This window comes from Phocoena phocoena, chromosome 17, assembly GCF_963924675.1.
Source record: "Phocoena phocoena chromosome 17, mPhoPho1.1, whole genome shotgun sequence".
NCBI classification, from domain to species: Eukaryota; Metazoa; Chordata; class Mammalia; order Artiodactyla; family Phocoenidae; genus Phocoena; species Phocoena phocoena.
In genome coordinates this window covers 12,947,860-12,963,274 of record NC_089235.1, presented here as the reverse complement: position 1 = coordinate 12,963,274, position 15,415 = coordinate 12,947,860, and the positions used below count along the sequence as shown (strand labels likewise).

At 34.7% G+C, this 15,415-nt stretch overlaps 1 protein-coding gene across 3 annotated transcripts in view; it reads right to left on the bottom strand.

The window, feature by feature from the left end:
• Positions 1-15,191, bottom strand: part of CSPP1 (centrosome and spindle pole associated protein 1) — a 105,487-nt gene extending 90,296 nt beyond the window's left edge. For 2 of the 3 annotated variants that reach the window (XM_065895018.1, XM_065895019.1), the window contains exons 1-3: positions 15,089-15,187; positions 13,542-13,641; positions 4,426-4,529 (exon numbers count right to left, since the gene is read on the bottom strand). In XM_065895018.1, the coding sequence (XP_065751090.1) occupies positions 4,426-4,529; positions 13,542-13,641; positions 15,089-15,187 (303 nt within the window). Of the gene's footprint in view, positions 1-3,375; positions 3,400-4,425; positions 4,530-13,541; positions 13,642-15,088 lie in introns of all 3 variants that reach the window. The other variant, XM_065895016.1, reaches the window with a different exon arrangement.
• Positions 15,192-15,415: the final 224 nt, after the last annotated feature.

Sequence of the window (15,415 nt, the reverse complement as noted above, 5' to 3'; positions counted from 1 at the left end):
AGAGCATCAGACTAGGAATCCAAAGACCTGGGCTCTAGGACCAGCCCCAGCATTTCTCAGTTGTGCAACACTGAGCAAGTCACTTAACCTCCCTGACCCAGACTTTCTTCTTCTGTAAAATGAGAATGGTATCTGCTCTGCCTTACCAAAGCTGGTATAGGATCAAGGAGGATAAAGAAATGTAAAATCTCTTTGAACACTGTAAAACAAACACAAGGGATTTGTAAAAAAATATACACAACCACCAACTTTCTGGTACTGGTCCTTAGTAGTCATATAATCTGGATAAGTTACTTAACTTCTCTGCCTCCGTTTCTTTGTAGAACAGGAATAATGGCACCTACATCACTAGGTTATGAGGATTAAATCAATCAATACTTATTAACCTAATTTCATGTCTTTTATTTATTCATAAAACAAGCAATTATTGACCATCTAATACCTTCCAGTTACTTTTATAGGTAGTAGGGAGACAACCATAAACATATGTTCCCTATACTTAAGAGATTTAAAATTCAGTTGAAGAAACAAACATGGAAACAAATAACTACAATATAATGTACTACAATAGAGATACATTCAAAACATTACAGGAACAAAGTAATTAATAAAACTAATTAATAAGGTTTCGTTAAATCTGCGTCAGTTTGATCCCTATATACCAAAGTACCCTGTAAACCTAGCCATTTTGTAGATTTATACATGTACCAAAAAAAACACATTCAGAGTTCCAATTCTGGGAATACAAAGATACTGCATCCTTACTCCTTCATTAGGCAATTCCCCACTCCCAACATGGGTCCAGGATAATGTTTGTACTTTTCAATAAAATGAAAAAAATTAACAATAAGGACAATACAGTGAGTTTTTCAAAAAGCTGAATTTTAATCATTCACTCATTCATTTAGTAAATATTGAGTGCCTAATATGTCTAAACTGTTTAATACATCTGGGACTCATCAGTGAACAAAACAAAAGATCTTGGCCTTCCTGAAGATTAAATTCCAGCAGGTGCCCAAAAAAAAAAAAAATTCCAGCAGGTGAAATTGACAAGAAATAATAAACATAATGAAGAGTAATTATATGGTATGTTAGAAGGTGGTAAGTGCTATGACCAAAAAATAAAAAAGTAAAAAGAATAAGCTACAGATATTACACGCTTCTAGGGAATGGGAGTGGGAAAACTGGAAATTTGCAGTTCCCTTTTAGACATGTTCCACACAAGATACCCACTAGATTTCTAAGTGAAAATGTCAAATAGGCAACCAACTAGAAGACCTGGAGGTTCAGGAGAGAGGTCTGGGCTAGAAATATAAATTTACTGATTCAGTTTAAAAACTTCTCCTGACTTCTTTGTGTATTGTTAGATGGTCAAGTGTCTTTTATTCTAAAAACTAGAAAGAAGATGGTAGTTATGTTTTAGTGGCTCTTCTTGGCAAAATTTTAAGATTTGATTACTTTTTAATTTAAATATCCATGCAAACCAAAAGTCTGGAAACCACAAGAAATCCAGAAAGAATGGGACTTGTAAACGGTACATATTCCAGGGGTCAAGGAAGCTACTGCAGCCACCTCCCCATGTCCTATGGAATTTTCTTTTAACCTTGCTTTCCTCTCCACTCCCGCCTTCTCAGATGTCAACCAAAAATTGTCTTTGTCATATTAAGAAATGACTGTTCCTCTACCACAACCATATTCTTAACAATCCAACACCAAAAACTCCTTCACATCCCTTTGAATTTAAAGATTTGTGCTTCATAAAGGCAATTTCTTCTTATATCTCCCACTGCCATTCTTTTTTAAAATCTTGTATCTATAAAGTAATGTAAAACCCACAAGTGAAAATAGTAGCTATCAGAGGAAAACTCCACCCAATAAGTAGCAGTAGGGAAGGGGAGAGGATAATGAGGCACAAGGCCAGGGAGGCAGGCTGGAACATGAAAGACTTCATGTGTCACAGCTAAGGAATTTGGATTTTTATCCTGAAGGCAGTGAGGAGACACTGAAGTATTTAAATCGGTAAGAACAGGATCATTCTGGAAAGTAGCATGGAGAATGCAATGAAAATCAGTGCAAGGAGATCAGTCAAAAATCTGGGACTTCCCTGCTGGTCCAGTGGCTAAGACTCTGCGCTCCCAGTGCAGGGGCCCCGGGTTCAATCCCTGGTCAGGGAACTAGATCCCACATGCCACAACTAAGAGTTAGCATGCCACAATGAAGATCCCGCATGCTGCAACTAAGACCCAGCTCAGCCAAATAAATAAATAAATATTTTTTTAAAATCTATAGCAGTAATTTAAGACAATAACAGTGTCTAACATGAAGAACTAACTATCCAAAAGCAAATTTATCAAGCTCCTCACAAGCTGCTCAAGCAGATATAATGGTTCACAACTATCATACATATCTAGTTAAAAATCCACTGCCTTCTAATCTATCCTATTCTATCTACCTACATCATTATATCTTACTACTCTCAAAAAAAAACCATCTACTGTAACTCAGTCAGGCTGGTAAAGCTAATATGTCTCATGCATACACAACTAAAGTCTGCCCTCCAAGTCCTTCTTCATTCTACTACTCTCCATCTGAAAAGCTTCCTCTCCTTACCCTCTAAAATATTCATCCTCTAGAACATCCAAATTCTACCTACCCTATAATGTCCTACAAAATAACACCTTGAGCCCTTTCCTGATCATTTTATCTGTCTTGTTAAGAGTTACCACTTTCTGAATTGTATGAATGTTATCTCTACAACTAGATGGTAAGCCCCCTGAAGACAGGATTCATACCAGATTTATCTTCATAAGTGTTTAAAAAGTGTTGGTTGTATGATGAATGGATGTGTAAGATTCATTTTAAAAACAGTTTTATAAAATGTTTTCTTTGTTTTCCAATATAAATTTACAAATGTAATCCACAAGTTTGGGTGCAAAAATATTGAGTAATCCAGACTGACAGCACACAGTTCAAAAATATCTTAGAATATCCTGAATATTCCATTATTTTATTAATCTTAATGTGATTAGCACAATTATAATTATTCTGAAGAACAAAAACTAGCATGCTGAAAACAAATGGACTTACAATAGCTGCTGAGTATTTCTAAAAGATGAAAAAGCAACAAAAACAAATGCAAAGCAGGAATCAAAAAGAATACTTGATTGTATTAATGGAAACTTATAATGTACAGAGTGTCATTTTGCTAAAACCAAGAAACCAAAATGGTGCCATTCAAAAGTCTCTGAATCACAAATAAAACTATTTTTCTTATTAGTTTGAGTATAACAATATCATAAATGCAAATGATTACAAGCTACTTGATCTAAAACAAAACAAAACAATTAAAGGAGAGCATTTTGCAGGCAGCCCTACCTTTCTTTTTGCTTGTGTAATACCCTAAAGTCAAGGGAAACAAACCATTGGTAAAATGTATTCAAAGTCCTTTCTCTCTATGTACAAATCAGAATAAATAAGAGACCATTTATGCATTTGGAATAAACATTATAAAGTAGAAAAAACTAAAGAATATCTTGGGATGACTAGAAACATCATGACTGTTTAGATACATTTATAGCCTAGTAAGTAAATTGCATTTTAAAACTTACAATAAGTGGCATGAACATATACACACTACTAAATGTAAAATAGCTAGCTAGTGGGAAGCAGCCACATAGCACAGAGAGATTAGCTCGGTGCTTTGTGACCACCTAGAGGGGTGGAATAGGGAGGGTGGGAGGGAGACACAAGAGGGAGGATATATGGGGATATATGTATATGTACAGCTGATTCACTTTGTTATAAAGCAGAAACTAACACACCATTGTAAAGCAATTATACTCCAATAAAGATGTTTTAAAATAAAAAAAAAACTTACAATAAATCATTAGTTTAGCTATTATATAATTTAACAAAATATACTTAAAACAAGAGTTCCACTAAGCAAATGGATTAAACTATAAAGTAAATAGATTAAACTATAAAGCAAAGACTTGTGGTTAAGGAAATATGCTGAAGGAAGTTTTATAAGCTTAGCTCATAGGAAAATAATTAGCAACTAGAACTCCAAGTCATTTTAATACATGGCTGAGCAGAGGAGAGTAGTAGGAAATCATAACCAGGATATTTTAAACCATGACAACTTTACACAAAACATGAACAAAAAGAATTTACAATCTCATTTACAATTGGAACTCACTGCCCTACTTAAAAGGTCAAGAGTCTGTTATCCCATGGCACCAGTTCTCAGCACCGTTTTTTTCTCTATCAATGTGTATGTGTATATGTATCACTTAACTTTTGCTACAATACCCATTGCTAGATACCATTAAAAACCTAAAAATTAATGCATATGACTAAAACCTTAGGAAAACAAATTTAGGAGGTAAATTCTGAAGCAAAAAACTAGTTAGTAGAACTCATTACCTGAGTAAGATAGCGTCTGTAATCTTGCCGCAATTCTTCTTTCAGTTTATGTTTCTTCCGTTCATAGTCTTCCCCAAGTGGTAAACTTAATCCATAATCAATTCCTAGAAAGAAAACAACTTCTTAAGCAATGTAGCTCATTTTCAACCCAATCTCAATTTTAATACAATCTCCTGTAACAAAGCACAGCAGGAAGGAACACGGTCATGTTGATTCTGAGAGTTGGATCAGGATAATAAATTTTTCATTTGAAATGTTTCAATAGGTAATACATTCACATAATGGAAAATATCCCTCCCTCCCATGAACCCCTGCCACCCAGTTCTCCTGCCCAAAACAACCAACAATGCTGTGTCTGTGTTTCCTTCCAGAGACTTTTATATATCTGTAAAAAGATCTCTTTCTATTACAGTGTGTGTGTGTTATATTTACTTCTTCCCCTTTAGATAAATGGTTCTGCATTGTTTGCCATCTTGCAAACAAAATTAGAGAAAAGCCAATTACCTTTACTTCTTCATTTAATTCTATTGAAATTTCTTTTAAAATACCTACAACCCTAATGTCTGTTTTTCAGTCTGTGAAAATTAATAATGTGATTTTTTAACTTATAAGGATATCCGTGTTATAATTTTTAAAATTTTACTGAAGTATAGTTGATTTACAATGTTGTGTTAATTTCTGCTGTACAGCAAAGTGATTCGGTTATACATATATATACTTTTTCATATTCCTTTCCATTATGGTTTATCACAGGGTACTGAATACAACATGTTTGAAAAAAATTGTTAGAGCCTTGCAAGGCTTAGGCTGAAATTTCCAAAAACTTTTAAAGTTAAGCCACCAATTCTGATTTCATATAAATGGATATTAACTTTTATTGTGATAAAACGTACATGATATAAGACTTACCATTTTAACCATTTTCAAGCATACAATTCACTGGCATTAAGTACATTCAAAATGTTGTGCAACCACCACCATTAACCATTTCCAGAGTTTTTTCATAATCCCAACAGAAACTCTGTAAAAGAATCTTAGTTTTGTAAGAAAAACTTCCATTTTGAGTAGGGTTTCCGTATTCAAGAGTTTAAAAATCAAATTATATTTTGGGGTGATGACAACAGTGATGGCTGCACAACTTGTAAACACACTGAAAACAACTGAATTGTACAATTTAAATGGGTAAAGTTTATGTTATGTAAATTATATTTCAATAAAACTGTTAAAATCAAATTACATACTTTTAATTATTTTTAATAGTAAAATGTTATATCAAGAAGCACAGATATCAGATGAGTATTTCGATTTGTGAAGCCCCTCTCGCTTTTTTAAGTCCCACTATGCAATACTATAGTATAAAATATTATTTCTGAACAAAATAAAAAGTTTCCTTAAAGAGTCAGCTACAAGAAATATAGATGAAACAACTGACTGTAGGTAATAAACCAATAAGGATATTACCATTTTTTGTGCCTTATTCCTCACAATGCAGCTAAATGATGGAAACTTATCATGACTGTGTCATATCACTGCTTTATTATATCACTAAAATATTTCAGGGGCAAAAATGCCAAAGTAGTATAAATATAAATGGATGTCTATTTTATACAATACTAAATTCCCCTTTCTACCATAAATACCCGAATTCTCTTCATAAACACTTTTGGCCTGATTAACTCCTGATGACAGAGGGTATAACAGAGGATTCCTTAGAGACACCTCTCACTCATGCTCCCAACTCTCTTCCAAAAGAATCTAAAGCATTCCATATGGTTGGAACTTTAAATCATCCTAGAAAGGCATTCTTTCCTCACAAAGGAAATTTAAAAACCTTATTTTTAAAGATACAGAATTCAAGCCTAAAGAGAAAAATGGTTTGATTCTCACATTCAGAATGGAGTATCATATATGAAATTAAACTATAAAATCAATGAAGGCAAGGTCCATGTTTATTCAATTTTATAATTCCTGGCACACAACTTGTACTCAAAAAATGTTCACTGAATAAACGTGTAAAAGAATATATGAATGCATGCGTGAGTAAGAGGAAGAATAAAGAGAAAGAACACTATTCTTAGTATTTCATTTCTGCTTCTAGTGGTCTGATTGTATAGAAAAAGTAAGTGTAATAACTAGTAACCAGAGTTACGCATCTCTCGTTATACAGGATCACAGTGGATGCTCTATTGTGTCAAAGTGGAAAAGAAAACAATGCTACAAGGGTGATGCAACATGCTCAGCTTTCCTACTCAGAGGAACAAGTAATTTACAGCTTTTTAAGTCATGTATTTAAGGTGGCTTTTACTGTTGATTTTCAGCTCTCCTTGGTGGATTTATGCAGAAGAAAAGAAAGAAAAATCTGGTTCATTTTCACCTATAATTATCGTTCATATGAAGTTCAATTTTATTTATCATGATTTATCATTTATTTGCTTTTTACTATTGATTCAAATACTATTTGTAATAAATGTCTTAAAACACAGTAAGAACACATAATGCCTTCAGAATTATTTATAATTTTATTAATTGAAGGTTTAGGCAACAGAAAATACTAACTTTTTAATTCTTATTTTTGTCATTTGGTACCAATATTTTATGGTATTAGACGTAGGTCATAGAAATAAAATTAAGAACTATATGGAACAATTTAAATATTCTGTTCAATGACATCCTAACTGACTTAATGAGCTGAGAAGTATGGTGAGACTTACCTTTTCAGAGCAGTTGTCTTCTCATGGTTCTAGTAGCAAGTAAAGCATTAGTGTCATCTTAGGGTCATTTGAAGTGATGCCACTTCACCAAGAACAACATCAGTGACTCTAAGTTAACATTATGTTTCAGAACTACCGTGATTAGAAGTATTTGGTTTCCATAGTGGCTGTGGGTTAAATATTTAAAACTACAGTGTATAATCTTTTTAAAATTAATTTACCTTCTAACATAGCACTCATAATAAATACTTTACAAATTACCATGAAACAGTTTCTTCTTTTCATTATTATATTACCATGATAATTAAGTAAAAATAATCAAACAACAAAATATAGGAAATAATAATAAGCCTTTCCTTAAGCAGGTGACTTAACAGATGCAGCTACTTTGAGGAGAACATTGTACTCAAACTTCAGCTATAAAGACATTATTACAAAGGATCCATTTGACTTGTACAAACTGAAGCAAAGAGGTAGAATGTCTGGGATTTAGTTTGTAATAAGAGAAACCTAAGACTAGATATGCTACAAGGAATAACAAAAGTACAACTAAAAATTAGTAAAAACAACAATTTCCTTTTGTCTATTTTCCAAAATCTTTATATTAACTGTAATTTTTTAGCTTAGTCTCAACTCTAGAGTGACTCTGCAATGGGAAATTCTGCTGTTGCTTCTTTCCTGATACTATTTTTTTAATCTTTTTCTGGTATTTTTTTTAAATTACAACAATGTAATTTTCCTTCCTTATAATTCTTTCTTTTCCAAGTCTCCATGAGCATAATTGTATTTAAAATGAATTTTTTAAAATCATACCAAATAATTTCTAGTAACAAGAATAAAATCTTTTTTCTTACTTAGATAATTTGTCATTTTTTGCTTGCAGATTTACAAAACATGACTTCAGAGCATGAAAGCCGAAATAAATCTAGTGCATTCTGGAGCCTGGAGGGCTGATCAATGGCATTTTGATATGAGTGAGAGATACTGCCTAGAAACGGTGGATGGATTAAAAAATACCTAGGGAATACAAATGTTAAAGATGGATTCTGTAGTCCAAAGTTTAGAGGTGAGAGAGCTAAAAAGGAACAGAAAAAAAAAAAAAGACTGAAAAGGATTTGTGTTGGTAGTCTTCAAAGCCATCCCCAGGCTTGGTGATTTGATAGGACTCACAGGACACAGAAGTCATTATACTCACAATTATGGCTTATTACCATGAAAGATTATAGAGCAAAATTAACAAAGGGAAAAGGTACATGGGGCAAAGTCCAGAGGAAACTAGGTGCAAACTTCCAAGAGTTCTTCCCCAGTGGAATCACACAGGACACGCTTAATTCCTGCAGCAACAAGTTGTGACAACGCACGTGAAGTGTTGTTTACCAGGGAAGCTCATTACTCAGTGCCCAAGGTTTTTAATGGGAGCTGGTCACCTAGGCACCCTCTGCCTAGTACAGACCAAAATTCCAGACTCTGCAGACAGAAAGCAGGTATTCTGCATAAACCATGTGGTTTGTACAAACAGTTTAGGCACAATGAGCCACTCTTTCTATAGGTGTAGGAAACGATTTACAAGCTAAGTTCCAGACAGTAGCCAACAGCCAGCCTGTAGTGGAAACCTTAGCAGCAGACAGTAGCTGCTCCAGGTATCTCAACAGACACATTAAGTTGCTTTTTAATCTCAAGAGGTCTTGGTTACATCCCTATACTATACGTCACAAAAGTGGTATCTTCAAACGCACAACAGGACCTATGCTACCATATACAGAAAAAGAAGAGAGGGCTATATACATGTGTGCACAGTATAGTCATGAAACTGTACACAAGAAACTGCTTAACAAGAGAGACTAGAGGATAAGGTTGGGAGGATCACCAATTCTCAGGCTATATACTTCTCTGTTCTTTGTAATTTTTTTACCATGTGCATGTTTTCCTTTATTTCTTTAATGGAAAATACAGGGGGAAAATCCCCAAATATAGCAATGCTCTCATCCTTGTCACTGAGCCAGAAACTACATTTCAAAAGCACTGCAGAAAATCTATGAATGTTGGGTCAAAATATATTTATGTATGAAAAAATGTTGGAAGTATTAACTGCATTATTTCATTTATTAAAAATGTCTTCCAGGATATAAAACATCAAAATCAAAGGAATAATGCTCAACCAGTCTAAGGGAAAATGTTCAACTTCTCTAAAGAAGAGAAAGGATTAGGAGATGATCTTTAACTGAGGTATGATTGAACTAAACTTAAAAGATTAATGTAAGCATTTCTCTTCAGTAATTGTTATTAAACATGAAAATGAGCTAAGTAAGAGAAGTCTAAGAATTTTTTTAAATAAAAGAACCACAAATATTATGCCTAGAAATGATTTAGAGAGATGGAAGATATCATTTGCTTTTACAGATCATTTTCAGCTGATTCTTTCATAATTTCATTAAATCTCAGTTATTCTAACAAACTCCTTATCAAGGATACCATTTCATCAGCTTATACGGACTAAACCACGTACATGCTGTATATAATAAAGAATCTGGCTAGCCTCCGTCTCTGGTTTCTGGGAGGTAACTTCTAAATTCCTGGAACTTTCTGAGTGATGAGAGTGTCTTTGTTACTCATGATAGGTCCCCAGAACATACCTCTTAGTTGATACTAATAAGGTGACTCACAAGCCCCTAGATAGTTTATGCCAAAGAGATGACACAGATGGGGACTGGTCACACCAAAAAGATCAAACATGTAATTGGAGGGTTGGACCTCTGACCCATGTGACATCAGCCTGACCTCAGGAAAGCAGAAGGTCTGGAGACTGAGACATATGGACAATGATTCAATCATTCATATGCCTACACGATGAAACTCCAGTAAAAATTCTGGACACCAAAGCTCAGGTGAACATCGTGGTTGGCAATACTCTATACTGTCACATACTGATGTGCGAGGAGGGTGACAGATCCCTGAGGCTGATAGAAGCTTCATATTTGGACGCTGCCAGACCAGGCCCTATGTATCTCTCCCTTTGGCTGGCTGATTTGTATCCTTTTGCTATAATAAAACTGTAATAATAAGTATAGTACTTTCCTGAGCTCTGAGAGTCATTCTAGTGAGTTATCAAACTTGAGGAGGTGGTGGAAACAGCTGGTCAGAAGTGAGGATGGGGACTTCCCTGGTGGTCCAGTGGTTAAGAATCTGCCTTCCAATGCAGGGGACGCGAGTTCGATCCCTGGACGGGGAACTAAGATCCCACAGGCTGCAGGACAACTAAGCCCGCGCACTGCAACCTACTGAGCTCACACGCTCTGGAGCCCACACACCACAACTACAGAGACCATGCGCCACAACTAGAGAGCTCACACACCACAACTACTGAGCCTGCGCACTCTGAAGCCAGCACACCACAACTAGAGAGAAGCCCACACACCACAACAAAAGATCCCATGTGCCACAAGGAAGATCCTGTGTGCGGCAACTAAGACCTAATCCAGCCAAACAATTAAATAAATAAATAAGGAGTGAGGGTGGCCTGTGGACCCCAAACTTGCAGCTGGTATCTGAAGTAAGAGAAGTCTTGTAGATTAAGACTTGTAGAAGTCTTAATCTGTGATGTCTGGTCTAAATCTGGGTAGTTGGTGTCAGAAGTCATTGTAATGCTCCTCAAATCCTTTTATGAGAAGTGTTATATAAATGTTGGAAGAAGGAGCCGCAGTGGATAAGCATTATCCATGAATATCATCATCTAACAGAAATGAATTTACAAAATCATAAAAATGTAGTGGTACATGACAGCTGTACCACTGACGTGACAGCTGTACAATGAACTATTAATAGACTGTCTTCATTGGCTAAAACAAACATTGCCAGTTTATATATTACTAATAGCTACTATGCTTAATTACTCAAAGTACAGTATCACAGAGCTTTAATTCAATATATAATTTTAGACCAGTTTGTTTTTTAGACCAGCTTGTTTTATAATTCCTAGGTGAGACCACTTAAGGAAAACTCTCTGTTGCCCAATTATTTTACATTTTTCCTAATGTCAAAAATTAAGTATTTGGCCTAATCTGAAGGCCACAATTATTCACACAAGAAATCAGTAACTGAAGGCTAATAAGGTACAAAATTAGACAAATTATATATTATTCTTTAGTTAGGATTCAATGTGCATCAAAAATAATTATTACTTCAGTTGGCAATAAAAGAAACAATCCATAAAAATTAAATTCTACACACCTAACAGAACTGTTTATTTTTGCAATCGGGACCTTCATTCATTCATTCAAAATATCTTCTCTAAGCACCAAAATGCCAGACACTGTGTTAAGCAATGAATAGACAATGGCAGGAAAACTGGTGTGCCATTGTGGTAAAACAGAGAGCTGAAAAAATTCAAAACTATCCTTCAAGGGGAGAGCCAATGTCACAGGAGCACAAGGCAGGAACAGCCACCATAATCTGGTAAAAGTCATAAAAGAGTAAAATTATCATACAGGAAACAAGAAGCCATTGAAGGGTCTGAAGCAGGGACTAACATGATCAGATTTGGTTTTTGGAAGGACATCAACAGGCAGTGCAGAGACTTAGTACAGGAGGCTAGACTGTAAAACAAAAAGAACACTAGAAAAAAATGTCAGTGAAAGACAGTGGAGGCCTACATAAAATAACCTCTGTGGAATTAGAGAAAAGTAAACTTATTTGAGGTTCAGGTGTTAGAATCAGCTGAACTATGTAATTATTTGCTATGGGATACAAAAAGGAAGAGAGGAGTCGAGGATGACCACGCAGCCAGCTCAGTAAAAGTCTGAGAGGAGTAAAGTTCATTTCGCACATGTTGATTCTGAGCTCACAACGTCCAAGGACAGATATTAAAATATTAGATATATGGGTCTGGAGTTCATAAAAGCAATGGGAACTAGGGATAGAGATTTAGGAACAGTGAACGCACTGATGAAATAAAGCCCTGTGAGTGAATGAGTCATTCAGGAAGTATATGAAATGAAAAGGAGGCCTAGGACAGAGCCCTAAGGGATACCAATTAAGGAAGAGGGAGAAGTCACTGACTGTAAGTTGGACTTTAAACTCTCCATCATTTGTGAATGTAATAGTCAAAGAATAATTTTTAATATAATTCTTAAAAATAAAAAACCTAGTTTAAAAAAATGTGAAAGAAGTCAGGAAATTAAAATTTATTATCCACCAATTATGTGCCAGTCATCTTTTCATATGTATTCAATTATTGCCACAATAACCTTCTAAGATAGATGCAATTCTTAAGATGAGGAAACAAAGAGCTTAAATAACTTGTGCCGGGTTGCAAAGGCATGAGAGCCGCAGTCCAAAGCAACCTGTAACTCCAGAATTTCAGTCATTCTGTCTGACCTTAGTGCTTGAGAGAACGTACTATCAAACTTTTAAAGACATTACCTGTTGGAATAATTAAATTTTTCAATCCATAAAAATTTAGGGCTAGAAGATAATCCAACTTCTTTATGTTACAGATAAAGAAACTGAGTGCCTTAGAGATTAAGGCACTTAACCAAAATACAATGCTTAAGTACACTAAACCTGTATGTTGGCCAATAATTTGTAACAGACTCAGAATGGAAAGCATTATCTATATATGAGATACTAAAAGTATGGCATTCACTTTGAGCTGTTTTTCTAGTAGAGACAAAGAGCCCACTATCTGCTCAGTCTCTTGGCCAACATCCCCTTGTATTCTCAGAGGAATACAAATGCAAAGCAGCTAACAATTTAGGAGTAAACCCATGGCCATGAAAAATCATCCACATGAGAACAATGCTTTAACCAAATGCAACTCATCATATTTGACTTCCTTTATGTGAAAGTTTCAGTCGTCATCAGTAATTCACAAGATACACTTTTAAAATATTCATACATTTTCTTTAAAAAAAAAAATGTACACCTACCAACAAGCCAAAATGAGGTAGTTTCCCAAATATTTTCATGCCAAACCATAACCAAAGACTCAATATAGCTAAATATCAACTTATTTACAATTCTAATATAGTCATCAATAGTATTTTGTATCCTTTAAGCATATGTCTTTGGTTTTTAAATAAAAACAAGTCCACCACGTTTATTCCACAATTAATACACTTTCTCTCTCACACACACACAAGTTCCATTCAAAATTTTCAATTTTGATACATACTTATCGCTATGATTTCTATAAATCAAAACCAAGACAATAACAGTTAAAATGGGAAGAAGGTTCTCAGTATACATTATATTTCATATGTAGACCATACTGTCACATGTAAGATTCCAGAAAGGAAAGAGTTATTTACTAGGATTCCAAATTTACCTTTTTTTCTGACAAGACAAAGCTCTTTCATGACAGCTGGATAAGAATATCTTAAAATCAGTTTAGCACACCTAATGACATACCTAAGGAACCCTTGGTCTGTTGACTGTTTGGTGGTATGTTTTCCTTAGCCATGGAGATTAATATTTTACTGTTTTCAGAAAGCTTCTCTGATGATGTTCCCTGAAAGAGACATAATATTTACAAAGTCAGAGGGGAAAAAACCCCACAAAATTTACAATTAATCTCAGTACTTTTATTAAACAACTTGATGAAGTTACATGGTACACCATAGAAGAAATTTAAATGTAAGGTTTGAGGAGTTAACCAAAGGTATTTAATATTGCAATGTTCTATTATTTAGCTCACTGACTTATCAACAAATACTCACTGAGTTTCTGAAACAGGCACTGTCCTGGGCATCAAAAACATATGAGTGAAAAAAATACAAAAGAATCTCTGCCATCACAGAGCTTATAAACTACTGTGGCGACAAACAATAAACATAATATGTAATTAGATTATGTTATATGTAGCGAGTGATACAGAGGAGCAATAGAAAGAAACAGAACAGTGTGAGGAGTCCCAGAAATGATGAGGGAGGGAGTGCAAGGCCTGATTGAGAGGGTGATACTTGACCTAAGACTTAAAGATTATTACCTATCTACTATAATATTAGAAATTATAATAAAGCTGTACACTGTCAGTTAGTCCTAAGTACTGGAGAGTGGTCAAAAGCATAAACAGTGGAGCTGGACACATAAAGGTTCCAATCTTGAATCCACTACTGTGTGTACCCGGACAAATTACTTAACCCTTTTAAGCCTCACTTACTGGATCTGTAAAACAACAAAAATTCAGCCTACTTCACTGGGATTTTATGATTAAATGATGTAATACATGTGAAGTCCTTGGCACAGCTCCTTGTACAAGGCAGATATTACGGAAGGAAAGCAAACTTGTGCGACGGTGAAGAGAACAAGCACTGGATTCAGGCTGCCAGGGATCAAAGCCTAGTTCTACTAACTCTGTCACCTAAGTCTCATTACTTAACGTCACCATGCCTCAGTTTACTCATTTGGAAAATGACAATAATAACTACTTATCTCATAGATTCATGCAAAGTATCAATGTAACCTCTAAAGACTATGCCTCATCCATAGTTAGCCCATGATAAATATTAGCTATATGGGTAAAATTCCTATATAACTAGGGTGTCCATATTTTTTATCATTTCAATCAGGATAACTTTGTCCAGGACAAATGCTTAAACCAGACGACACACTGGGACAACAAGCAAAGCAGAACTGTCTTGCGCAAGCCAATATATATGGTTACTCTAATTAGGATGGACCATATGGCACAGATTAATCTACATTCTATACCTTATTACATACACTGAGCCCATGACAGAAAGTGCCACACCTGTCTAGATTAGTGCTATATTCTCAGAGCCCAGCACAGTCTCAATAACTATCAAACGCAGGAAAGCTTTTTCAGACACTGCTTTCAGAAACATTTTAACTAATGTATATTCTGAAAAATACACACAAAAAAACTATTCTAATAAATGTACTTTTGCAGATTTCAAAAATGTTTAAGATACTGATTCATTAAAAAATTGAATTACCTTCATTTCCATGTAAGGTGGATCACTTTCCAATTCTGCTTTGTCTCTGGCCAATTTGGCTTTTCGCTCTTCTATAAATTCATCCAAATTATCAGTCATGTTGCAGATACTAAAAAAAAAATTTTTTTAATAAATTTTTTAAAACCCTTCAGTGAACACAGCTGTATCAGAATATCTTTAGGCTAATTATTAACATGCAGGCTTAGTCTACATTTAGTCTACATTTAGTATTAGTCTACATTTAGTATTCAATCTCAGTTATCAAATTGAGAACTTCAAACAAGCTTGAATGAAATTTGCCTACCTGCTTTCAATCCCAACTCCCTC